This window comes from Choloepus didactylus, chromosome 8 (assembly GCF_015220235.1).
Source record: "Choloepus didactylus isolate mChoDid1 chromosome 8, mChoDid1.pri, whole genome shotgun sequence".
NCBI lineage: Eukaryota > Metazoa > Chordata > Mammalia > Pilosa > Megalonychidae > Choloepus > Choloepus didactylus.
In genome coordinates this window covers 24,431,359-24,459,187 of record NC_051314.1, presented here as the reverse complement: position 1 = coordinate 24,459,187, position 27,829 = coordinate 24,431,359, and the positions used below count along the sequence as shown (strand labels likewise).

Here is a 27,829-nt window from a genome sequence, read left to right as displayed (position 1 = left end):
CAGCAAGTTCAACTGCCCTGAAAATGAGCTGAGCATGGCATGTTCAGAGAAAAGGAGGAGGGAGGGAAGGAAAGCCACTTTGCAGACAAGAGCTCTCAGAGAGAAGCCAGTGAGTTACAAGTTCATACAGCGAATGCCCAGCCTGGCAATACTTCACCCCGAGGCATCCAACTCTTAGTCCCGTGTATTTCCAGATGTTTCTGGTTAGAAGTTCTGTAGATTCAGAGAAAATGCCCCACCTTCTGGATTCTGGCCTGGTTTGAAGATCACCCCAGGCCGGCTAAGCTGGAACGGAGCCGTAGAAAAGCAGAATGGACAGTTGGCGGAGCCCCAAATCAAGGGCCTCCCGGCAGCGACGCAGACATGGCTGGGAGGCGTTTGCACCCACAAAAGAGCTTTACTTTGCCCGAAGCTTCCAAGTGGGGGTTCACACAGCAGCCCCACGAGGGGCTAGTTTGGTTCTGAACTCCACCCAGGTGTCCAGGTCAGACAGGAGTCCTTTGGGCTCATTTAAACCCCTTAAACAGAGCTTGTAGGTGATAGAAGTCATGTGTAAAGCACCCTGAAAATCTGACTTAGGAAAGCTAAGGAAAAATGCACTCCTCCTCTTTGGGGGAGTTTCTATCCAGGTCTTGACAGAAACAAAATAAGACTTCAGAAGACAAGAAGGCAAGACCCACACCCTGTGGCTTACAGAAGTTGAAACTGCTAGTATATTTGAGAAGGAAATTTAAATTCCCCCTAATATCATTTGTACATTGTCTTTAATTTCGTTAGGAATTATGGGATGATTCATAACAACTTCATGAAGGGAAATTGATCAAAGTTTCCCTCATAAGAGTTTAGTTCAGTGATCACTGCCTGAGCGTCTTCCACGAACCCCGAGCTGTACCTGCCCCTTGCAAGGTGGAGCTGGGCTGCCATCAAGCCTGCGTGTACCGGACCATTCCCAGTGGGAATGATTGAAGCACAAAGGCAGATGGATGAAGGTCAATGTAGGGTCACTTCTGGGGGTGAAGTCCCATGCTCTGGAGCCAGACAGCAGCTTCGAATCTGGACTCCACCATTTACAAGGTGAGGGGTCGGGGCCCTGCGTTTAAGCTCTCTGGGCCTCAGTTTACTCATCTGTGAAATGGGCATAGCTTCTAGAGTCATCACGAGGATTCAGTGGGGGTGACTGTCACGTGCTCAGCTCAGCAGGATGCTGGGCACATCGCAGGAGCTCAGTGCCCTCCCATCATTTTACTATACAGGCACTGCCAAGCACTTCCTGTGCAGCCCAAGTGGCACCCATGTGTGTCCACACATAGGACAGCATTCCAGGCATGTAACTGGGTCCCAGTGGCCATGGAGAATGCTTTGAAGAAGCCCATACTGGATATACTTTGAAGAATTCTCAAACCACAAAGCTGGGCTTAGACGAGAGGGAACGAAATGACTTCCCCAATGCTGGGTTAAAGCCATGAGATAGACCAATGACCTTGAAGCATTGTTTAACAATCTGAGCCTCAGTTTCCTTCTCTGTAAAAGAGGGATGTTAGTGTACACCTCAGAGTTATGAGCCCATGGGAGGCTGTAAGAATCACAGGCAAGGTGTGTAAAGCACTAAGCACAGAAGCAGGCACACAGTAGGTCTATAAGGAATGGTCAGTGCACAGAAGGTCTATAATAGTAAACGTCATCATTGTGAGTGACTATATTCGGTAAATGGGCCTCTGCTATTAATCTGGCTCTGATTATCACCATGACTTCATTTAAGGACGGAGATTCCGTAGTAAAGGATAGAACATCAAAATACCACTTTATTTCTCAATTCCGTTGTTCTCAGTCACCAGCCAAGCGGAGTCCCTCCCTCCCAGCCTCCATATCTGAACTCCTTTCTGGACCCAGGGCCTCACCTGACAAATATAGTGCTAACTGCTGACCTAAATAAAAGCAACATCTGATTTTCTCCCTCCCTCCTGCCCTGAGCCTGCAGATTAATTTGCATGATACAGGGATGGAAAACCATGTAATTTTTTGTTGTCTGGCTACCTTGAGGTCATAGACTTGTTCCTGAATAACTGCTGGTCTAGACCGTTCTGGATCTTTCTTTCTTTGCTCCTGACCTCACACTGACCTTTTTGCTCAGCACCTTCTGCAGGGTGGTCTCATAGTCCCTAAGTGGAGGTATCCCTTTCTTCTCAGAATGACTGTCACTTTTATGTTTTTCAAAAGAAAACAAAAACGGGGGTAGGGGAGGTCTGTGCCCAGGAGGAAGTGAAAGATGAGCAGCGGAGCAGGGGTGTGCCCAGGCCCTCTCCCCTGGGGGCTGTGGGGGTCTGTCCCCAGCCATCACTGAGTATCTTTGTTCCCTGGAGCTGGGGGACCTCCACCGGAGGCTTCAGTTACCACAGGAAATAGATTCATTAATGAAAATCAGCCTGTCCTCTCCGGATCTGCCCCCGGGCCCTGACCCCACTTGCTTTTCTGAACCTCTCTGTTCGTTGCTTTGGCTCAGAGAATACCACTTAGTGTATTAAAAAAAAAGCAAAGATTCCCAGTGCACCTCCTTGCTGTACCAGTGTAATTATGCCTGCAAAGCTTCCATTCTGGAAGGCCTGGGGTGGGGGAGGGGCGCTGCAGCCTCCCACGGGCTCACCCAGATTCAGCAGCTCTGCCCATTCCGGTCATTTGGGGTACACAACCTGTGCAGGGACTGCCAGTGAGAAAGGTGCCCTGCTCTCTTGCCTCAGAGTCTTTGCACTTCCTGTTCCCAGCCAGCTCCTTCTGATCTCCCAGGCTTCCGCTTGGACAGCCCTTTCTTGGGGAAATCATTGCCTACCCTCCCCAGTCTGGACCAGCTTTCCTGCTCCGTGCATCCCTGGTGCCTGAGCGTGTAGCCGATCGTTTCATTCTCACCCCGATCCTGGGGGAGAATAGGTTCTCGTGTTCACTGAACTCTTACATGCCAGGGGCACTCCATAACTCATCATACCTGGTCTTTCCCACCGCCTTTGAGGTAAGGGCTGTTGTTCTGCCCATTTAACAGAGGAGGAAATAGAGGCTAGAGTTGGTTTGGAAAGCCCCAGGCCTCTCGGCTGCTCAGTGCTGGGTCTGGGAGTCGTTCCGGAGTTCTCTCTCTTGGCCACGGTGCTATGTTCCTTATCCCCGGGTTAGCCACTGTCCCATTGTGCTGTAATGTTTTCCTTTCCTCATCTGCTTCCCTGTTAAGGCGGGCTTTCTCCCTGAGGACCTTATCTTGCTTTGCCCTGGGTCCCCCAGCACATTAGCCTGGTGGCTTAACCCAGCTCCAAGTGTCTGATTGAGGCAAAGCATGGAGCTGGCTGCTGGGTAGTGTCCCTCCTGGGGACGGCGAATGGGCCCAGGAGGTCACTGACCTGCTGGGCAGTGGGGAACTAGCAAGCTGACCCATCCGAAGCCCACCAAAAGACAAAGTGGGGCCTTGCAGTTTGCAGGCCAGGAGGCTGGGGGACCAACTGCGTGCCTGCCTGCCAGGGTTCAAGGCGGCAGAAGCCCTTTTCCGCACACTCTGTGGGCACACCCAGGCCTGAGCTTTCTTTGTCCTTCTGGCCTTAACCCACCACTATTTGGCCTCTACCTCAGGGAAGCAGGGGAAGGAGAAGGACAAGTGACACCAGCCACTTTCCCTCCTTGTTGGAACCTCAGGACCAAGGTCAAGCTGGGGAAGTGAATTTTGGGACATTTCTTGGCTTTTCATCACCATGTTGGCCAGAATAGAAGACAAAGTGACTTCTCTGGGGCAGGGGTTGGTCACCCTTGCACCCCCAGTGCTCTGGGCATGCAATAAGCTATTATCACCAGAATATATAACCGTAGCAGGTCAGTCCTCCTGTAATCCCATTTTACAAATGAGAATACTGATGCCCAGATTGTTGAGGAGCCTGCCCAAGGTCCACAGCCAGTAGGTGGAGCCAGAAGGTAAACCCAGGTTGTCTGGGTCCACAGTTTATGTTCTGAACCATTCTGCTCCACTCCCTTTCAGTGGAAATAGCCACAACCTAAAGATGACCGATGTTTTCATGGGAAAGAACTTTGAACTCAGAATATTCATAGCAATAGCAGTGAAGGAAAGAAAGTCCCTGTTCTCCTGGAGGAGACAGTCAATGAACAGACCCACCAGAGATGTGAAGAAAGTCAAGCAGGTTTAGTGGGAGATGGGACTGAGTGAGAGAAGGCAGGGGACACAGCAGCTATTTTAGATCTAAGGATGCTTATGTCAGGCCTCTGGAGCTGATGTTTGCAGAGACCAGAATGAAGAAAATAGCTGGGGAAACACTACCTTCCCACAAAGTCTGGGGGTTCACTCGGGCCCCCTCTGTGCTGCCATTTCCAGCTCCATCTTTCCCTCCTCTCTCTGTTCCCCACGTCTGATCAGGCCCTGATCCTCACTTGCAGAGATTGTGTGTGGCCTTCCTGCCTCCAGTCTGGTCCCTTCTGCCTCTTTCCCACCCAGCAGCAAGGGGGCGGGGAGGGATCTTTCTAAAGGGAATTTGGTCATGTCACTCCTAATTATTAAAAATCTCACTCTTCCCCACTGCCTGCAGGGTGCCAGGGGGATGCAAAGTCTTGGAATAAACATGGCATCTCTTAGAACATGCTGGTAACATCAGTGGTAAATCATTTAAAAGATGATTTTTATATCAGTAAATCATAAGGTAGGATGAAAATTTTGCATGAATTTTTCAGATCAATCAGGAGGCTGTCTTGCCCTTGTAGGCCCACCATCCCAGGGTCCTTGGTGGAAGAATTGAGGAGCACTGGCCCAGAAGATGAGCCCAAACTCCTTAGCATGGTTTATGGGGCCCTCTGTGCACTTTCACACCTGCCATTGCCCCTGCCTTCTCCACCTGGAGAACTTGTTTATTCTTCGACCCATGGTTCATGTGTCACCTCCTCTTCCCCTCCTGCCCATGCTCCCCAGTCCTACTGTGCACATAGTAAGGGTCACATTTTAGCATCAGCCACAGCCAGTGATGACAGGTCCTTTCCCCAGACTACCCTGAGGGCTCCTCTCTGAGTCCCCGTGGCCAGCGTGGGGTCTCATCGTGCAGTGTCATGTTTGGAGAACTGAAGCCTTTGTCCTGAGTGCTAAAGGGTGGGTTTACCTCTGCTCCCATAAAGTAACAAACCCTCCACCCCTGCTAGAGTCAAAAGGGGGTGATCCAGTGATGGATCCAACTTCTGCCCATGTCTGGAGACATCCCAGGCAGGGTAAGACTTTTCCCAGTTCTTGCTTCACTTTTCTTTGATAAATTCCCAAGTCAGGCCAGTGCAGGGGGTGCCTGTTGCATGTTCCCTATTCCAGATCACAGAATAGGCTGCTTGCTCCTATCTGGTGTCAGGATTTCCACTGACTGATCGCAACCCTACCTGAGTCATACCGATATTCATCTCAGGTTGGCAGAGGGCAGCAAGGATGTTTTCTGCACTTGAGAGATGTGCTAGCACTGCTTAGGCAGCTCTGCAGGCCGCTGGCTGGCTAAGCTGCCCCTTTCTCTGTTCCTGAATCCATCGCTGCTGGGCCGATCGTATGAAATGATGTGGGAATGTTGCCTAGGGAATAGAGGGCCTGGCAAAAAGGCAGAAGGCTTGGGTTCCAGTCTTAGCTCTGCCACTCCCCAGTGCAAGCAAATGAGTTCCCAGCTCCAGGCCTCAGTTTTGCCTTCTCAAAATCAGAGCCTGGATGACCTCCACCTGGGGGGTCTGTCTTCTCTAGGAAGAAAGGGGTGGGGCCCTTTCCATTCAGAACCAGACCCCAGAGCCTGGGGGAACACAGCCACACCTCATCACACCAGTCAAGAATTATAGGCTAACAGGCATCACCTGCTGGGCAGAAAAGCACAGTGACCTGAGGCATCAAAGGGTGGAGCAATTTTCTAAGACACACCCGCAGGGAAACCAGATACTAAATATTTCTTCCCTCTGGGACCTGAGCCTGTTCTGGTCTGGGAAAACCTGATTTGGATAACCAAGGAAACCATGCCTAGACAACAGAAAATTACAACCTACACTAAGAAAAACAAAGTTATGGCCCAGTCAAAGGAACAAATGTACACTTCAACTGAGATACAGGAATTTAAACAACTAATGCTAGATCAATTCAAAAAGTTTAGAGAAGATATTGCAAAAGAGATAGAGGCTGTAAAGGAATCACTGGGCATATATACGGCAGAAATCAAAAGTTCAAAAAAACAACTAGTAGAATCTATGGAAATGAAAGGCACAACACAAGAGATGAAAGACACAATGGAAACATACAACAGCAGATCTCAAGAGGCAGAAGAAAATACTCAGGAACTGGAGAACAAAACACCTGAAAGCCTACACGCAAAGGAGCAGATGGAGAAAAGAATGAAGAAATATGAGCAACGTCTTCGGGAACTCAAGGATGAAACAAAGTACAATAATGTACGTATCATTGGTGTCCCAGAAGGAGAAAAGAAGGGAAAGGGGGCAGAAGCAATAATAGAGGAAATAATCAATGAAAATTTCCCGTCTCTTATGAAAGACATAAAATTACAGATCCAAGAAGCGCAGCGTACTCCAAACAGAAGAGATATGAATAGGCCTACGCCAAGACACTTAATAATCAGATTATCAAATGTCAAAGACAAAGAGAGAATCCTGAAAGCAGCAAGAGAAAAGCGATCCATTACATACAAAGGAAGCTTAATAAGACTATGTGCGGATCTCTCAGCAGAAACCATGGAGGCAAGAAGGAAGTGGTGTGATATATTTAAGATACTGAAAGAGAAAAACCGCCAACCAAGAATCCTATATCCAGCAAAGCTGTCCTTCAAATATGAGGGAGAGCTCAAGATATTTTCTGATAGACAATGACAGACTTTGTGAACAAGACACCTGCCCTACAGGAAATACTAAAGGGAGCACTACAGGGTGATAGAAGACAGGAGTTCATGGTTTGGAACACAATTTTGGGAGATGGTAGCACAACAATGTAAGTACACTGAACAAAGGTAACTAAGAATACGGTTGAGAGAGGAAGGTGGGGAGCATGTGAGACACCAGAAGAAAGGAGGAAAGATAAAGACTGGGACTGTGTAACTTGGTGAAATCTAGAGTATTCAACAATTGTGATAAAATGTACAAATATGTTCTTTTACGAGGGAGAACAAGCAAATGTCAACCTTGCAAGGTGTTAAAAATGGGGAGGCATTGAGGGAGGGATGCAATCTACATAAACTAGAGACTGTAACTAATAGAATCATTGTATTATGCTTCCTTTAATGTAACAAAGGTGATATACCAAGGTAAATGCAGATAAGGGGGGGGGGATAGGGGAGGCATGTTAGACGCTTGACATTGGTGGTATTGTCTGATTCTTTATTCTGCTTTGATTTAAGGTTATTTTTCCTTTTGCTGCTTCCTAGCTGTCATTTTTTTTTTCCTCTTTCTTTTGCCTCTCTACCTTCTTTGACTCTCCCTCCTGCCTTGTGGAAGAAATGCAGATGCCCTTATATAGATAGTGGTGAAGGTGGTGAACACATAAATGTATGACCGTGCAGAGAACCATCGATTATTTACTTGGGATGGAATGTATGGTGAGTCAACAAAACCATATTAAAAAAAAATGGGTTGATGACAAAACCTCGAGGGCATTATACTGAGTGAAATAAGCCAGACACGTAAGGACAATTATTGCAGGGTCTCACAGATAGGAACTAGTTATAATATGTAAACTCATAGACATGAAATATAAGGTACCAAGATATAGGCTTAAGAATGGGGAGTGGTTGCTTAGTATGAGCAGAATGTTCAATTAGGACGAACTTAAATGTTTGGAAATGAACAGGGGTGTTGGTAGCAAGATGTGAGAATAACTAACAATGCTGATGGTGTGTAAATGAGGTGGAAAGGGGAAGCTCAGAGTCATATATGTCACCAGAAGGAAAGTTGGAGGTCAAAAGATGGGAATGTATAAAACTGAATCCTATGGTGGGCAATGTCCATGATCAACTGTACAAATACTAGAAATCGCTTCCATGAACCAGAACAAATGTATGATGATACAATTAGAAGTTAATAATAGATAGGCATATAGGGAAGAAATGTATACCTATTGCAAACTATATACTACAGTTAGTAATATTTCAACATTTTTTCATAAACAGTAACAAATGTACTATACCAATACTACGAGTCAACAATTGAGGGGGGTTGGTTAGCGATAGGGGAGGATTAGAGTTTCCTTTTCTTTTTTTCATCTTTCACTTTATTTCTTGTCTGGAGTAATGAAAAGTTTCTAAAAATTGAACAAAAATTAAGTGTGATGGATGCACAGCTGTATGAGGGTACCCAGGGGCAAGTGATTGTACACTTTGGATCTTTGGATAATTGTATGGTATCTGAACAATCTCAATAAAAATGAAAAAAAAAAAAAGAAAAGAAAAGAAAAAAAAAAATCAGAGCGTGGGATCAGATGCTTGCAAAGGTACTTTCCAACTCTGAAGTTCCAAGGATTCTAAAGATGTGAAATCATTGTAAATTTCTTCAAATAGAAGGCATTTACATCCCTGATGGCCATTAGCTTGAGGGTGTCTTACTCATTTCTGGGTTCCAGGATGAAGTCCCTGGCTCTGTCTGTGTATGACTCTACTATGTGTATCTATATGTCTTTGGTCACGGCCTGAGAAGCAACCCAGGTTGATGAATTTAGATGTGCTTGTCCCTGTTGCTTTGATGGCACAATGGGCCATCCTTCTTGAAAGAGGGAAAAGACAGTGAAGTGATGAGCAGACATGAAATCTTAGCACTGAGAGTTCTTATTAATGTGTTGGCACAAAGCTACTCACCCTTCCTAAATCCTGCAAGTACTGGGCACCTAGTGCCTGGCATGTGGGATACAAAGATATTTAGGCACTGTCTCTGCAGCCATGGATTAAGGAAGTGAGTTGAACTCATATGATTCATCCATGGTGATATAACTGATTGGGGTGGACCAGCTTTTAGCAGGGGATCCTTGGTGAGGGCAATGGAAATGTATCCTCTTGGGCCCCAGGTTTGTTGGTGGTAGTTGCAGGGAAATTGGGTAAATGTCTCCAGGGCAGGGGTGGGAAGAGGGCTTTGGTGCCCCAGCTAGAGAGCTGGCTCAGCTTCTCTGTGAAAGACCAGCTTCCATCTCCCCAGGAAACATACAGCATGCAGAAATGAATCAAGCTGGGATTCCTCCAGGCCCAAGAGAGTGGCTGACATGCAGCATGTGTAGAATGGGGAAATGGGATATTGTTGAAACATGCTACTTGATTTTTTTTTTTTTTTGGAGGGGAGGAGCATCTCTCAATCTATAATTCAATTACTCTGAAATTCTGTATTCTTACTGTACAGTCTGCTAATACACAATAATAGCTAATCTTGATATAGCCCAGAAACTTGCTTTCTAGTCCTCCAGTTTGCTTAACAGCTGCCAATCCAAGTTGCCTCCAATTGCTTCTATCGGTCTCCAATGCCTGTGAGCCAAACTTTTTGTAAGATGGCAGATGTGATCAGTGTTAACTGCTGAACCCACACATGTAAAAGCTATGCTCCATCAGCAGTTCTCAAAGTGGGGCACAGAGACCACCAGCCTCAGACCTGGCAGAATCCAGGGGACGGTGGTCAAGTGCAGGTACCCTGGCGGACAAGACCCACTGTCAGAAGTTCTCTGGGTATCTACATTTCACCAAACACTCACTGCAATTCTTTGTTATGCACACTAAAGATTCAGAAATGCTGTTCAGCAGAGGAAAGCAGAGCAGTATGTTCCCTATACTGCCAGTCATTTATGTTATTAAATAGTCCCTGTAATGCTTATAACGACAAAGAAAATTACTCTTTGCTGATGTCTATGATGTGCCAGGTCCTATGCTAAATGGTTTCTTTGGAGGCTGTCATATAATCCTCAGACCAACCCTGGGAGGTAGACACTAGTACTGTCCCCATCTTACAGATGGGAAAACTGTGCCAAAGGGGTCAAGTGATCTGCCCAAGATTACTGGGTAGCCGAACGTCCTGGCAAATCCGAGAAGAGAAGCAGGTATACTATTAAGTGGGCGGAGCCAGTTGGTCCCAGCAGGGAAAGGCCGGAAGGAGAACGGGGTTACATAACCCTGCCTTCCCAAGAGCGGCGCCTTCTGGGAGGCCAGGCTCAATGGGGCGGCTGCAGCCTCCTTGGCTGGGAGAGCGGATGGGCCATTTGAGGCTGCGCAGCTGAGCCCTCCTCCCCCGTCTCTCCAGCCAGCAGTGACTTCCGAGGGCCCCAAAGCATCCGTCAGCAGGTGCACAGCCTGCCCGCCCCTCGGATTTCTAATTTCCAAGGAAATCCACGCCTCCCAAGCAGTGGAGGAGCCGCGTCCCTTCCCCACCATTGTCCCTGTTCCGGGCCACCCCATTCATCCGAAGCTGGTCTGGCTTGGCAGCGGCCCCGTTCCTGTTCCCGCGCCCCTCCCTCACCCTGCCCAGGCGTCCGGAAGCCCCAACAGCTGGTCTGGGATGTAAATAAGGCCCCTCCGGCCGCACCTGGCCCGGCTGAAAGGGAGCCCCGGCGGCGGCCGTGCGCTGCCCCTCGCCAAACCCTCCCCGGCAGCTCTTGGCGCCCGCCTCCCGCTTCCTGGCCTCGCCAGGCGGGTGGAAAGTGCCAGTTTCCTCCCTTCATCAAAGGCTGCTGGAGCCCCCCGGAGCCCGTTCCTCCCGGAGGCTGCGAGCGCCCGACTTTGCCTCCAGGCTCCCAGGCTGCTGCTGAGCCCTCCTGTTGGGGTTGCAGGATCTGTACTGAGAAACCCCCATAAGGAAAGTGGGGGGCCGGGGGAGGGAGAGTAACATTCTGGGAGTGCGGGTTTAGGCTCCAGGAAGCCCATGCAGCCTCATCAGCCATTTTGTGATGTATAAAATCTACCACCACCAAGTCATTCATTCATTCATTCATTCATTTGTTGGACAAATCTCTGGAACATCTGTTATGTGCCAGGGAGTATTCTAGGCATTGGAAATAAAATAGTGAACAAAAGGGGGAAAAATAGCTGCCCTCTTCCATCAGTGAAGAAAAGCAAAGCAGGCAAGGGGATGGGAGTGCTGAGGTTCCAGTGGTTTCTCTTAATAGCCACCACTAATTGTGAGCTTTCCTAATTGCACTCAGGGACTCCCACCATCTGACCGGTTCCACCCGGTTTTTCCTTGGCAGTTACCTACAGGTTCTGTTAACTGAGCAGGAGCAGAGCAGCTGGGCTGGAGGCAGAGGGTCCCCAGGACAGCCAGCTCCAGGAGGGCACCTCGCTTACCTCAGACACCTGGGTTAGGGCGCCAACTCATGGCCCACGGGCAAAACCCAGCCCAAACAAGTAGGGTTTGGCTCATGCCTTTAAAAATATATTTTTTAATGGTAGCTAACATTTAAGAATAGGGAGATTTCACATAAACTTTGGTTTTCTGGCTTTTCTTAAAAAGAAAACATCCCTGGCAACATCAGGGAGCTCTCCCAGAAGGAAATGTGATAGAATCATATGAAGTATGATTCTCTTCTTCCTACCCAATTCTAAAATCAACAGGAAGATGGCCAGGTGACTGAGGTGTTGGAAGGGGCCTTATACTAGGATTTTGAAGTGGAAAAACTGAGGCTCGGGTCCAAGTCATGCTTGTTAAAGGCAGATTTGGAATTGGAACTGGGTCCTGACAACACCCAGTCATTGGTACTTCAGATTTTACCTTTCTTATCCGGGTTTCCATTTCCCTGCATCTCCCCCACCAGGGATGGTAAAGTGGCACGGTGGCCCTTCATTCAGTAAAATTACAAACACCACAGAAAGATATTTTAATTTAAGAGAAACCAACCTTTCTTCCTTTTAAGACAAAACCTACTGAAGTTTTAAAGACTTTTTCCCAAATTTGGTACTTTAATTATAGTTGCCTTTTGAAAATGCCCAAATTAAAAATAGACATCTAAAGGAGAACACAGGCCACAGCCCAGAGCCTGTACCATGTTCACGTTTTCCTGGAATCAGCCCTCCTCTGACCTAATTTATGCTTTGGGGAGATCAAAGGGAAATGAAGGGGGTCGGAGGCTGGGACTGGTAGAGCTAGGCATCCCTTGGTAACAGATGGTGGATCTGGGTTCTATGTTGCATAATTAAGAATAGCTACGAATTGGTAAAAGATGTTAGATTACAGTCATTTCTTTGTAGCATAAAGCCATTTTCAAAGTGTGGTCTTTGAACCAGTAGCATCAGTGCTACCTGGGAGCTCGCTAGAAATGCAGATCTCAGGTCCCATCCCTGACCAACTGAATCAGAAATTCTAGGGGTGGAACCCAGTAAACTATATTTTAACAAGCTTTCCAGGTGATTTCAAATTGAAGTTGAGAACCACTGGCATAAAATATTTTTAATACCTGGTGGGGGTAGCCAGTCCAGGAGAGGATGACATGTGGGTGGAAGGAGGGGCTGGTCTGCTAAATATGAACTGTCTTTAGTAGGCTCTGGGGTCTCTGGAAAAGTCTCTAGAAATGTCCCAATGGGTTCTTTAAATCTAAGTATTGTGTAAGTATCATCAGAGTTTCCCAGAGAAACACAACCAACTGTGTGTGTGTGGTGTGTGTGTGTGTAGTGTGGGAAGAGAGAAATTTGTTATAAGGAATTGGCTCACACAATTGTGGGAACTGGCAAGTCCAGATTCCATAAGGCAGGTCAGAGGCAGAAAATTCTAAGTCTTTAGTCCAAGTCTGTAGGAGAAGCCAGGGAGGAATGAGGATGTAGTCTTGAGGCAGAATTCCTCCTGATTCTGGAGCCCTTGGTTCTTTGCTCTTAAGGCCACCGACTGATTTGATGAGGCCCACTCATATTGCCGAGGGTAATCTCCTTTACTTAAAATCAAGTGATTATAGGTGCTAATTCCATCTACAAAATAGCTCCACAGTGACAACTAAGACAGTTTGACCAAACAACCAGATACCGCCTAGTCCAGCTGGCATGTAAAATGAGCCATCACAGTGCTGAAGTAAATGCACTATAGACATTAGGTGGGAGTGAATCATCACTTGCCCAAGACAGCTGAAGAACGGGAGACCTTCTAAACGTTCCAGCATGGGCAAACTGCATCTAAGAATAGCCCTCCTTAACTGAGATTTCTAGTGAGCCCCTTAAAATCTTGGACATCTTCTACCCCAAGGACTTGGAATGCTCCTCTGATAACAAAGCTAGATTTACTAACAGTTCCCCTTTTGTCCCTGCTGCTAGGAAGCCCACGGCTAAATGAGATGCTTACCATAGCCCTCATAGTTAATATATTTTTTTCCCCATTTCACTTTTATTCTGTGAACATGTCCTTTGTTATGGTTTCTTCAAATCCTGTTTTCAGAGACAAATAAACAAGGGGAAAGAGAAAAGGGAATAAAGAGGAAAAGAGCTTGATTTCACAGCTCAGATAATTTTCAGATCGCCACCTGCTTTATAAAACTGATAGCACTTTGTTGGAAAAGACAGACGTTCTTTCAGTGATGAGGCAGCAATTTTTTCTTCGTTAATGAGTCCTTTTCACTCCCTCATTTTCCTGATGTCCCCATGGCAATGGGTCCCTCAGGTAGCTCCCCAAACTGATGTTTGGGGGACATGTTAGTTACTGAAGAGTTAGAAAATTAAGAAGGCAGCTCCTGTGAGTCTGCTCGGGACCAGGAACACTGTCCTGTAGACAGTGGGGAGTGTGGGAGTGACAAGACCAGCTTTGCATTTGTTTAAGGTTTGAAATTGCTCTTTTGCTGATTGTTTTTTCTAACATGCTGTTGGTCCTATGAACAAGCATGGAAATTTCTGGAACAGCATCAGAAATCGCTCGTGCACCATCTTGGCATGAAGGTGAAGAATTCCTCTCTTCCTTCTGACCTGTCCAGAGCTCCCCGTAACCCAGGTTTCTTAAACCAAGGCCCAAAGAGTCCACAGATACATTCCTAGGGGTCTGGAGTTCCATATGAGAATCTTATTAATTTTGTGTTTTTATTTTGGTGGTAATATTTTTTGAAAAGGTTAATTATAGCACATTCTGATGTATCAGGCCCACCCTTGATAACCTACTCCTGCCATGTGAAATCATGGCACATGTGTTCACTTACAGTCTTGGGGTACATTGTAGCCCCATGTAATTTTCTTGGGCTAATGAGAAATAGGCAGAGACAGGGAATATACACATGATGAGATTACACCAAGTCAAGGTCAAATGATGTCCCCAGGTGGAGTTTTACAGTAACTAAAAATGAGAAAAGTAGTGGGAAAATTGAGTCCTTGTGCAGCACAGGGAGAGGAGAAATGGCATACTCCAAAGAGCCCGCCCCGGGGCAGTCAGCGGGCACCACCCGCCTTTCAACCTGGGCTTCTGTTCCTAGTAAAACAATATCATCCATCGTTTAATTAATGTTGTTACTTGGAATGTTTCCATGTGTTTGGGTTGTGTGGTTGTGTACCTAGTTTTATATTTGTGCACATTTAAGTAACATTATGTTTTAAGTACTTTAAATCAGCACTAGTCTGGAATTACCTTAAAATGAAAAGTTAAAATCAAATTTTAAATACATATATTATGTGTGTGTGTATATATATATATATATATATATATATATATATACACACACACACACACACACACACACACACATACTTTTTAATTCAAGATTAGAGGCCCAGGAGAATTTCTTCCCTTTGAAGGAGCCTGGACACATCTAAGCTTTATGCACATTCTCCTGAAAGTCTCCCTGTGGGAAATTGTGTGTGCCTACCTGTGCAGGTGCACCCTTGGCCTCCTAAACTGCCATGGAGAAGAAGGAAATGGAAGGGAAAGAAACCTCAGACAGCACATTTCAAAGCCTCGCTGAGCTATTTTCTGCCTCTGCAATGGGATGTAAAATGACACTGGGGTGTCGTTTCCATTTTCTCCTGGCTTTGTGGTCCCAAATACAATATTAACAGACATGCTCTCTCCCTGGTGATTCTGCAGGCCACAAAACTGTCTCCAACTAAAAAGAACATCAAAAAATAGGAGAGGTTCCTCTATTCATACTAGTAATTTATTGCCTTCAGAATTGTCCTTAGCAATTCAAATAGGCAAAACAGCGGGTCCTTTTTCCTTCCTAGCCCTTCCATTTCCTTTAGGCCAGTATCTTTTTTCATTTCTTTTCCTTTATTTCTTTATTATTTTTTTTCTTTTGGTTTGTTTTTAAGTGGCATTATTTCAAAGCCCATGAGGCCTGTGAATATTCCTAAAGGAATGAATACATCTGCTAAGAAGTCAGAAAATGCAAAGGTCCGAGTTTTCCTATTCAAAATCAATGTTAGTTGAATTCAATGACCTAGGGCCAGCCTGCGGCAAAATAATAGAGCTGATGAAATTTGTCTTTGAGATTCCTGGCCTTGTTTCTCGGATTTCTTTTTCTTCTTGAAAAAAAAATGCATTGGCCACCTTCTGTGTGCCATATTTTACCCAAATCCTGTACTAGACGTTGTCGTCTTTACTAAATGGCTGAACCTTATATTTAATGTAGTCAATGACCCTGTGGGGTAGGCCGAGCTGTCCTCATTTTACACAGAAGAGGTTCAAAAGTTTAAGGGCCTTGCCCATGATCAAGCCCGGGTCTTCTGATTCCAAACCTCATTTTCTTTCCACTCGCCAGTGCCCCAATAGCCTCTCCTTTTTTTTTCCTATGTGAAAATATGCTGTTAGATAACATTATCTTCTCTCAGACATAAATACTTTAATATTAGCTTGTTCAATGTTATTGATTTGAAGGCTTGGCTGCTATTAAAGAATTTTCTGGCATCAGTGAACAATTAGAAAGTTTGTTTGGCTACAGGTCGTTCTGAAGAGAGCATTAACTCATTCATTCATTCACACAACAGGTATTCATTGAACACCAACTCTGTGGCTGGCACTCCTGCAGGCTGTAGAAAGACAAGGTCCCTGCTTCATGGTACTTATCTTCGACAGGATGCACACATTATGCCAGTGTAGTGTAAAAAAGTATGGGATCTGGAGTCACAAGGCCTAGTTCGATACCCTGTTCTGCTTCTCACTGATGTACTTACCCAGTTCTCTTGCCCTCCCTCACCCTCAGTTTCCCCATTGTCAGAATAGGGGTGCTGAGACCAACACAGCTTTACAAAGTGTTGTGAAACAAGTGTCTGCACTTGTTCTCAATATTATTATTCAGGTGCTGGTGCCCCTGACAGATCCCCAGCCATGAAACAGGCATTGAATTAATACCTACCTCTTGGGTTATTGAGAGTATTATATAAGTTAATCAAGGGAAAGCACTTAGAACAGTACCTAGCACACAATGAGGGATTTGTGAATGCTTCAGTGAGGATAACATCTAGCTCCGAGTATTGCTAGGAAGATTAGAGATAATATTTATAAATAACCTACAAAGGTGCCTGGTACAGAGCAGCTCCCCAATCATACTGTCTGCTGTTGTCACCATCACCACCATCACTGTCCCCCGAGGCCCGTCATCCCATAGGAATGGAGGCAGGCACCAAGACCGACGCAGGGTGCAGTGACTTCTCTCCAGTGCCCACCGGGATGTCCCTTAGGTCCTCAGTAAACTCATCAGTCTTCCTAATTTAGGCCCATGCTAGTTGCCCCATGCATGTTTTGTTTTGTTTTGTTTTCGATGCAATTTTTTTACATATATTCACATACCATACAATCATCTGAACTGTACAATCACTTGATCACAGTATCATCATATAGTTGTGTATTCATCACCACAATTTTTGAACATTTCCATTACTCGAAAAAAATAAAAATAAGAATAAAAACAAAAATAAAAGTAAAAAAAGAACACCCAAAACATCTCATACCCATCCTCCCCCCCCCCCCCATTTTTCACTTACTTTTTGTCCCCATTTTTCTACTCATCTGTCCTTAACACTGGATGAAGGGAGTGTGAGCCACAGGGTTTTCACAATCACATGGTCACACCTTGTAAGCTATATAGTTATACAATTGTCTTCAAGAATCAAAGACACCGGACTGCAGTTCAGCAGGTGCACATGTTTCCTTCTAGCTACCAATACGCTAAAAACAGAAAAGGGATATATCTCTATAATGCATAAGGATAACATCCAGAATGACCTCTCGTCTCCATTTGAAATCTCTCAGTCACTGAAACTTTATTTTGTTTCATTTCTCTTCCCCCTTTTGGTCCAGAAGGCTTTTTCAATCCTATATTGCCAGGTCCAGGCTCATCCCTGCGAGTCATGTCCCATGGTGCCACGGAGATTTACCCCTCTGGGAGTCATGTCCCCCGTAGGGGGAGGACAGTGAGTTTACCTGTAGTGTTGGCTCAGAGAGGTAGGCCACATCTGAGCCACAAAAGAGGCTCTCTGGGGGTGACTCATAGGCACTATTATAAATAGGCTTAGCCTCTCCTTTGCAGTAACAAGCTTCATAAGGGCAAGCCTCAAGATCAAGGGCTCAGCCTACTAAACTGGTAGTCCCCAATGCTTGCAACAATATCAAGAATTCCCCAGGTGGGGACGTTTAATATTATCACATTTTTTCCCAGTCCCTGAAGGGGGCTTTGCAAATACTTTTTATTCTCTGCCCAGATTACTCTGTGATGTATCAGGACTTCACACTAACCTGTACAAACCAACTGGATTTTACCCCCTATTCAAGGTTCCATGTAATTATGGTGTTTGAATAAACTGACCATACAAGTTAAATTATATAGTGTGCTACAGAAAATACAGATTTTGCACCAAATTAAGAACTCTTCCTTTGGTCTCACATAGAAGTTGAAGTTTTAAAACACAGTCAATATCATCCTTTACCTTTTAGTCTGCTTTACCTTAGTCCTAACCAAGTCCATTTCGTACATATCTCTAATTGAAGTCTGATCTCTTTGTCAGCCTCTAACATTTTCTGTATGGGGTAATGCTGACATTCGTAACTGCCAAACTCTGGCTCTGAGTCTCAGATGTCAAATGGATACTCGAGGTTACAGGGACCGACTAGGTTATACACAAACAGCTCAGCATCTCAGAATTTAGAAATACCCATTACAGCTCATGAATGGATGCAACTGCTGTAAGAGTTTACAATCTAGAAACCTTTACCATAAGTCTTCCCCTAATAACCTATGCTCTCAGATTCAATTCTCAGAGTTTGCATGTTATAGTTAGTCCATATTAGTGAGGCATTGTAATGTTTGTCTTTTTGATCCTGGCTTATTTCACTGAACATACCATCCTCAGTGTCTGTTTACCTAGTTGCATACCTCACAGCTTCATTTTTTTCTTGGAGCTGCATTCCATTGTATGTATATACCACAGTTCACCATTCCGTTTGTAGTCATCGTACCCTTAAGCCACTTCCATCCGTTGAAAATCATGAATAGTACTACCATAAACACTCCTGTGCAAATGTCCATTCATTTCCCTGCTCTCAGTTCTTCCAGGTATATACCCAATAACAGGGTTGCAGGACCATTTGGCAACCCCATAGTTAGCTTCCTGTGGAACCACCACACTGCCCTCCAGATGGGCTGCACCATTCTACTTCCCCAGCAACAGTGTTTAGGTATATCTGTCTCTCCACATTTTCTCCAGCACTTCTATCCTTCTGTTTATTTTTTGAACAGTTTTACTCACACACCATACAATCCATCCTAAGTAAACAGTGATTCCCGGTATAATCATGTAGTTATACATTCACCACCACAATCTATATGAGGATATTTCCATTTCTTCCACATAGAAAGAGGAAGAGGCGGAAAAAAAAAAAGATAGAAGGAAAATAAAAATAAAATAGAACACAGTGAAAATGTCACACAACAACAAAAATCCCATATCACTCCCTTATATCCCCCTCTTATAGACATTTAACTTTGGTATATTGCCTTTGTTACAATTAATGGAAGCATCTTACAATGTTATTGTTAACAATAGACTTTAGTTTGCATTGATTGCATTTTTCCCCATACCATCCAATTTTCAACCCCTTGCAATGTTGACATTCATTTGTTCTCACTCAAGTAAAACCATTCTTACATTAGTACATTTAATCACCATCATTGACCACTCTAGGTTTCGTAAGTCTTTATCTTCTATCTTTCCTTCTGGTGTCATACATGCCTCTAGCCTTCCTCTTTCAACCATACTCACACTCATCTTTGTTCAGAGTACTTACAATATTGTGCTACCACCACGCAGTATTATGCTAACTGTTTCTGGGTCTATGCAACCAGTTCTGTTGCCCATGCATGTTTAAGGATTAGTGGTACAGATTGTGGTTCAGAGTTGTATGCATGGGGCCAGCTTCTTGGGTCATACCCAAGCCCTTGGCTCCACTGCCTTGGCTGCCCCAGGTGGTCGGTGGGATTTCACTGTTACCCCTGCATTCTGAAGCAAGGCCACCCCTGTCTGGCCTGGGGGAGACCATGTCTATGGGACACTGTGCCTTGGGGATGCTGAGTCCCTGCAAAGTGAGTGGTGCAGAAAGACTTGAGAAAACCAAGCATAAAGTAAAGGACACTTGGTGCTGTGGGTGTTAGGGGAAGGGAACGGTTCTTCTACTCAAGCGGCAGGAAAGAGCATGGGAGTGCATCAGCCTTGAAGGACTGTGGAGGTTGAACCAGCAGAGAGAGAGTAGTGAGACTTCCAGATGGGCCCAGCCTGAGGAATGCTTGGGGCAGAGGGAATAGAGTTAGTAATTGGTTTCTCAGGAGCTCCTTTCAGTTATGGAGGCGGGAGAAATGGGAATGAGACTGGGGAAGTAGGCTAGTGCTGGACTGCGGAGGACCCTAAAAATCTGGTGTATGAATGGAAACCCCGTTCTCAGGGCGGGAAGACAGCCAGGACACCATGTCACCTGCAGCCCCTGAGAAGCCACTCCATAGCCTTGGTGCCCCCAGTTTCTCTGTAACTTTAACCACAATTAATATTAATTCCCTTTATATTTAAAAAAGAAGATCCACGTTGCATGTTCAGAAGTGGTAAATGGAGGCATGACATTAAAGTAACAATGGGTGGGTGTTGGAGACCAGGATGGCAGCAGACTAAGGCAGAGTGGTCTCGTGTTCCCTGCCCTGGGTGGACTGTGAGGACTGGTTCATACTGAGAGTGAGTGGCCTTTGGGAGAAACTTTTGTTCCTAGAATTTAAGGGGAAGACATGTCTTCCCAACCATTTCCCTTTGGCCTCTATTGAGGTTGCCAGCTTTCTGCCTTGGTGCCTCCTGGACTGTGAGCTCTTTAGAAAAAGGGTGTGTCTCCCAAACACAGTGCCTTGTACATTGTGTGATGTTGATACATATTTTAATAGTTAGATCAGTGGACATATAGCGCAGAGAAGAAAAGCTCAAAGGACATCAGTGCAAATACCCGCATATTTCGTTTGGTTGCAAGCAACAGAGTCTGGACTCATACTGTGTAAATGCACCAAAGCAAGTATCCTAACTAACAGAATAAAAGTCCAGGGGCTGGGGTCAAGCTTCAGCAACATATGGGCCTAGGTGTTCAGATGATGCCATTGGGAATATATCCCCCCATCTCTGCTCATTCTTCCTCTGTACCCTTCATTGCCCGGCCAGCCCTCCCCTCATGGGGACCCTCCTCTCTTGCCCTCCAGCTCCAGGCTGCCATCCTCTTAGCTCAGCAACTTCAGGGAAAAAGGACCTGAGAGTGAGGGATAGCAGGTACCAGAGGAAGCCAAGAGTGACAGATGTCCACCTTAACAGGCTTGTAGAAACATTTGCTCCCCTTGCTTTAAAATAGATCAATCAAAAGCCGGACCTGAAAGCTTTCTTCCTCCTTTGGTCAGGAAGATGGGAGGACTAGGCATCAGAGTAGAGTAGAAAGTGGACAGCTCTGGTGCTGCGCAGACCCAAGTTTGAATACTGGCTTTGCTAAGTGTGTGCCTTCAACCTGCTAGCTTAACCTCTCTGAGCCTTAGTTCCCTCTGTCTCGCCAGCCAGCCGGCAAACTCCATAAAGGCAGTGCCCTGGTCACAGTGTTTTTATTACTCTGTCTCCGCTGCCCGGTGGCATGGTATCTAGCACAGGGGTAGCTATGTGATAATGTTAAATAAATCAACGGTGGTTCAAGATTGTTGTACAGAGAAAAGAAAAAGCATATAGGGAGCTCCTAATAAAATGCCTGGCCCGTAGATCGTGAAGAGATTACAGAGTTTATTGTGATTATTCCTCTGACAAAGCAAGCAGGATGAAACAAAGTCTGCCTGATGGAGATTTAGAAATGGAGCCATGGGCCTTTTAAGTTGTCTGTTGGTTGGTTGATTGCCTCTCAGTGACCTGCATTAGCCATTGCAGTCATAGATGCGGCCAAGTGGCAGTGCACCCGCGAGGACTGAGTTCTCATTCCTCTTGTGTCTCCTCTGCAGCTGGAGCTCTCGAACACCGCCATCCTGCACCAGATGCGGCGGGACCAGGTCACGGACACGTGCCGAGCCAGCAGCGCCCTGAGCCGCAAGCGCCGGGTCCTGACGCCCAACGACCTGAAGCACCTGGTGGTGGACGAGGACCACGAGCTCATCTACTGCTACGTGCCCAAGGTGGCGTGCACCAACTGGAAGCGGCTCATGATGGTCCTGACCGGGCGGGGCAAGTACAGCGATCCCATGGAGATCCCGGCCAACGAGGCCCACGTCTCCACCAACCTGAAGACCCTGAACCAGTACAGCATCCCAGAAATCAACCACCGCTTGAAAAGCTACATGAAGTTCCTGTTCGTCCGGGAGCCCTTCGAGAGGCTGGTGTCGGCCTACCGCAACAAGTTCACGCAGAAGTACAACACGTCCTTCCACAAGCGCTACGGCACCAAGATCATCAAGCGCCAGCGGAAGAACGCCACCCAGGAGGCCCTGCGCAAGGGGGACGACGTCAAGTTCGAGGAGTTCGTGGCCTATCTCATCGACCCACACACGCAGCGGGAGGAGCCGTTCAACGAACACTGGCAGACCGTCTACTCCCTCTGCCACCCGTGCCACATCCATTACGACCTCGTGGGCAAGTATGAGACGCTGGAAGAGGATTCTAACTATGTCCTGCAGCTGGCAGGGGTGGGCAGCTACCTGAAGTTCCCCACCTATGCCAAGTCTACGAGAACTACTGATGAAATGACCACAGAGTTCTTCCAGAACATCAGCTCAGAGCACCAAACGCAGCTGTACGAAGTCTACAAACTCGATTTTTTAATGTTCAATTACTCAGTGCCAAGCTACCTGAAATTGGAATAAAAGGGGGTGGGGAGAGGGAAAGAATCATGCTTTTTAATTTAAGATTTTTATTTGTCAAAAGAAATATATGGATATTGGGTTATTTTGTAAATTAATATTTCTTTGGGGGTGATGCTGCGAGCGGCATGGTGAGAATTATTTAAAATCCCTGGTAGAGCAGAACAGCTGTCTTTGCGGGGGAATAGGATGGGTATTGTTTTTAGAAGTGAATACTGCAACACTGTCTCAGAGGTTTCGTTGTGTTCTGGTGAATTCCATGAATTGTGCATTCCATAAATTCTAATTAATATTATTTATAGTTATTTAAACATGGTCTCTGTATAGATTTCTTTTTGTGGCAGCAAAATTCTAATGTCTTTGCAGGAGAAATCTACGTTTTGTGCTTTGCTTGCTACAGCTTCTTTGGTGGTAGGGATGTTCTCCTTGCAAATCTGTTTTGGAGTTGTAGGATAATGGCCATTGTGATGTGTATGGATGCCACCGTTTTTGAAATTCTGGTAGAAATAAATAGGCTGCTGTTGCACTAAGAATAAGGCATCTTTGCAAGGAACAAATCCAAAACCAATTTTAATCGACCTGCAAGTCTCTTGCACTAAAGAAATGGGATTTTTTTTTTTAATTAACCTAAAGAGGAGCTGATGGTAGTAGCATTTCTTTCACCGGAATTTGCAGTCTGATAGAATATGCTTTTCCACAGGAATTTTTAACTGGCAGTGCCAGTTGCAATGAAGGTGAAGTGGCTGTTGCTTTATATGAAACAGATATTTATTGAGACCTACTATATGCTAGGCCCAATTCTAGGCCCTGGGGATACAGCATTGAACAAAACCAACAGTCTCTGCCCTCCAGAAGCTTTACACGGACACAGAGCATCCAGCTTGATAACTAGTCAGCCCCTGACATTCATGGACTTTACATGAGGTTTGGACTATTCATGAACAACCCTAGAAGTTCCATACCACCACCACCACCCCCAAATTTGTATTTTTCTATGGCACAAATCTGAAAACCACATGCTTGGAGCAGGCCACTTAACTTGGTAAGTGATCCAAGCCCATTTCCCAACACAAGAGATGGCAAAAGTGTTTTCTTTCATGTGCCTGCTGCAGTTGATTGGTCATGTCTGTCTTGAAGCCCGCTTTGCTAAGCACAGCATGGTGGAGTAGCAATGTCTGTCTTGGGCGAGGGAAGGGGAACGTTGCCCTGCTGTCATCCCCAACCCAGCATCCACAGCCCCAAAAGTGTTGTTTTCAACTCCTTGCTGCATAAAAGAGTGCGGGACATGCTGTGGCAGGGCTCATTCATTTGTGGATTTGCAGTGGTCTGGCATTTACACTCCTTGTGAAGATCAAGGGCAGACTCTTCACGCATACAGACATGCACACCTTCCCACGTCCTCCAGAGGCTGAGAGACCATCGGCGCCCTCGGGTCTGCCGTGCAAGGACAGGCTTCTGTGAGCTTAATCCAGCTTTCCTCTGGAAGGCTGGAAATTTCCAGTTTCCTGTTCCTTGCTAATCAACATCTACATAGGCTTCTCATTTCCCACCGTTTCTGACAACTCTCGTTTGAAGTTTAAGTCACATCTCTCTTACAGCTAGTGAATAAGTTGGTAGCAGATACTGTATATAATAATAATAATAACAATAGTTCTAATAATTGGGGGGTGGGATGGGGGAGGGTTTTGTTTCTGATGCAGTATATAGTGAAGGGGAGAGAAGAATATTCTGAACAAACAAAAATGAATAATTTATTCACAGAAACTATTAAAACTGTATTGTAATGCTCACAGCAAGCTCAGCAAGCAGCAGCTGCAACACCTCACCAAGGAAACTTATTTTATTTACCGTGTGTGAGGTGTGCACCGGAGAGGATGGTGGGAGCTATTTATAAAATGTTGTGTACCTTCTCCCAAGCTCTCTCCCCTTAATGAAGATTCTACACTCTTGATGGAGAGAGATGTACACAATGCGTTTTACCAAGTAGAGTGACAGACCTTGGGCTGTCCCTGAATCAAGAGTCTGGACCCTATTTCCAAGGCAGGAGATGCTGTCCCCAGAAATAAGGCTCTGTTAACTGAACAGGCCCTACATCATTTTCTAATGTGTGCTCTACAGAACACGTGCTCTAAAGGACATCACCTGGGTGTGTTGCGAGATAAGTGTTTTGTGGGTCAGGTACCCTTGGGAAACAATGTTAAGTCAACTTCCTTTCTGCAGGACTTCTCAGAGCCTTGAATGGATGCTGTGCATTGTAAATCCCCATCAGCAGCATCAAGCCAGATGCATTTCTTGAACATATATGATCAGGATAGACTATTTTACAGATCATCTGACAGAGCTAGTGTTCTGCAGAATATACTTTGGTTTGGTTGATTTAACACATCGAGGTCTTCCTGGATAAAAACTGCCTCCCCACCTCCCCTTCAAAAAAAATCACACAGTCTCCATCTGGTTTATAGCAGCAGAGGTACTTTATCAAATGAATTAAACTTTTACTTATGTGCAATGGTTCTAATCCTGGATTCTGCCACGGGCAGCAATTCCATCCCTCCCAAAGGGAGTGGATGAAAGACTTGGGTGGTGCGGAGGAGGGAGGGAGGGCGAGTGTGGGGCATGAGGCCATAGGGTGGCCCCTTCTCAAGCCTTAAAAGTTGCTCAATGGGAGCAAGAGTCAACCCTTAATAAGTGCTTCTTCAATTGTGCGCTGTGTGCTTTTGTGGTTTTAAATGGAAATTCATGTCGATTTCCTGGGTTTTGCATTTCCTGTCAGCCTTTGATCAGTTATCAGACTGGCTCAGTGTTACGCGCAGACCACCTGTTTTTCTTCCCTCTTCTCTAAGTGAGAAGGGTTGTCCTTCAGGAGAGGAGACATCAGTACGTTTCTGAAATGAGGGTCTCTTTCTCCTAGTGTTTTGTTTTATGTTCACATTTTTTTTTCTGATGGTATAAATACTTTTTAAAAAAAATTGCTTCAACTGTTTTGCAGAATGTAGAAAGTATTCTGTGTCCTTGGTTTAAAATGATCCATTATTGAAAATGTGCCTGGAAACAAGAGTGTTTTTTAAAAGACAAATGTTTGAAAACTCTCCTAGCTTAGCTGGAGAAAAGTACAGGCAGATAGATATCCCATCTCCGAGCTACTTTTCAAAGGTGCTGCTACGTTTTTAAAATCCAGGTACAGTCAGGGTAATATCTACAAGGACATTGTTGTTGACCGTATCCCTTAGGTTAGAAAACTTATTAGCCACAGCTGATCCGGCTGCTTCTGCAGACCCTCCCCAGCTGGTCTGGGGTGAAGGGCCGTCTGCTGACCCCTGATGTCTCCGAGGGGAGCTTCCTTCCCCCCTGCCCCCCAGAGGAGCGCTGGCGTCCAGCTTATTCAGGTTCTGAATGCCACAGGAGAGCAGTGGGCAGTAGAAGCTTCAGTCGAGGGTCTAATCCATGGCTGACACAGATGCTCCTAGAAAGCTTCTAGAACAAAGCAAGTCTCTAGCCCACTTAAGCTGGTAGGGATCTAGACCAGAGCTGAGACAGTGATTGCAAAAGTCCTCATCCCACAGGAGGACCATTTTTATTGTCCCTGTAGGTATGTGTTGAAACACATCTCTCAGCCCAGTCCTCCCTGCCACACACACACATGCAATCTAGGCTACCCCTTTCCGTGCAGTCCTGGTGACCAAATTCCCTTCCTGCCCACATCAATGTCAGCAGGACTGACCTCACTGCTCCCCCAAATTCCCACAGCCAGCATTTCCTCCAGCCTCTTCCTATCACAGCCAATTGGACAGTAGCCACAAGTGACAGAACCTTCTAGAACCAGCTTGACCCTTGGCCATTAACAGGCAAATTTCAGTCTGCTACTCTTTGTCAGGTACAGAAGGGGCTGCCTGTACTATTTTCTTATGAGCATGCTCAGTAGCATATGGACATATAATTTCACATCTTTGTGGAGTATTTCCTTTTTTACATATTTGTATGCAGTAGAAGGCTTGTTGTAGAAAACTCTCCCTGTATCTTACTGTACTGTTAAAGAGAGCTGAATTCCACATTGCCAACAAAAGCGTGAAATGTTCATGAACCTTCCTCCAGGAAAAGCCATTCAAGCCTGATTATTTTTCTAAGTAACTTCAATTAAATTGAAGAAAAAAAGAAGCTTCTCTCTGTGTATAGTTTGTTCATGGCTCAGTGACAAAAGACTGCAGGGGTGGGACAGGTCGTGTTCCTTAGCATGTGGGGGGCCCTGCTCATGTGCATCAGAGGATGGAGGGGGAGGTACGGACCCCGTGGGAAAGGAAGGCCCCCCTGGATCCAAACCCGTTCTGTTTATCGGATGAATGAAAGTCTTTTTCATTCCGTTTTGCCGATTAACTGTTTGTAGAGTGATGCATTGGAAAGCCCACCGTGATCATGTACTCTACCACTCATGACAAATAAGGCTCTGCGGTAAAATGGCTTGGGTGGAAGAGTCTGTCTTCAAACCCAGGTTGAAGAGGCTTCAGAATCCCATGATCTGGTCACTAAATGGCGCTCCTGTCTAAATGATTGCCCGTGATCCTTCTGCCAAGAAGTGCGGGCTTGCACGTCAAACTGTGATTTTCCAATTCCAAATCCGTTCCTCTTCTGATGCGCCACATAACTTCCTTCAACTTTATTGATCGGTGATTTTTTTTTTTTTTTTTTTTTGCTTTATTGGTAAAATGATTGATTCGTGTTTTGCCAAAGAAGAAATCATACTCAGTTGTTTCTCTATTTTGTATTGTCTTTCTTTTAAAAATGTATTATCTAGACATTTGAACACTAGAATACTGGGTTAGGAAATATATTCCACTTTCAACCATGTGCCCTATGGTTTATAATAGGCCCACCCACTAGATGGTTCTCACCACCGGTGGCCTGGTTCCCACCCATCTTCTTTGCTTTGATCCCAACTGTTTGGGAAATGTTCAGATCATGAAGCTTGGTCATCTTGAATTAATGGAAAATGCATTTTTCTTTTTAATGTGGTGAATGCCTTTACAAGTCCATGGCTTGTCTCTGTCTCATTTGGAGCATCATGAAAGGTCAGTGGGACACAAGGCTGGACAAGACATCTCCAGCCTCCATTTACCCCTCTTAGAGTGAGACTGAAATGCCCCCTTGTCTGTGGTCAGCTAATCAGTAGATATTTCTGATGGTGTCACAGGTGGCCCCTGTCTGACACTGTGGGATCTACAGATGCCAAAGAGCCTATGGCCTAGAACGCTACCAGGGGCAGACCAGGATGAGGTTATTGATCCACCACTGAGTGAACAAAAATAGGAGGGGGCAGAGTCACTAGTATACGGTGGCAACATGGCCTTTCTTGGAAAGAGCTCTCCATTCTCAAGTTATGCCTTTTCTCCATTTTTAGTATTAGAATAACTTTTCTCCTATAAAAGTACATGTTAATGGATATTAGAAAATAAAACGTTGGCAATCCTATGTTAGCCCGCAAAGAAATTTTAAACATTGACTCAAAAAGTCATGATCTCCAAAAAGACCAGGAACCACTAACCAAAAATGCATCTGAGGCATGAAGTGAGCAAGGGAGAAGCCTGA

General features: G+C 45.5%; 1 protein-coding gene across 5 annotated transcripts in view; it reads left to right on the top strand.

Moving 5' to 3' along the window:
• Nucleotides 1-26,890, top strand: part of CHST11 (carbohydrate sulfotransferase 11) — a 270,907-nt gene extending 244,017 nt beyond the window's left edge. For 4 of the 5 annotated variants that reach the window (XM_037845138.1, XM_037845137.1, XM_037845136.1 and 1 more), the window contains exon 3: nucleotides 21,398-26,890. In XM_037845138.1, the coding sequence (XP_037701066.1) occupies nucleotides 21,398-22,252 (855 nt within the window). In that variant the 3' untranslated portion in view covers nucleotides 22,253-26,890. Of the gene's footprint in view, nucleotides 1-7,537; nucleotides 7,587-21,397 lie in introns of those variants that run through there. The other variant, XM_037845140.1, reaches the window with a different exon arrangement.
• The last annotated feature ends 939 nt before the right edge of the window (nucleotides 26,891-27,829 follow it).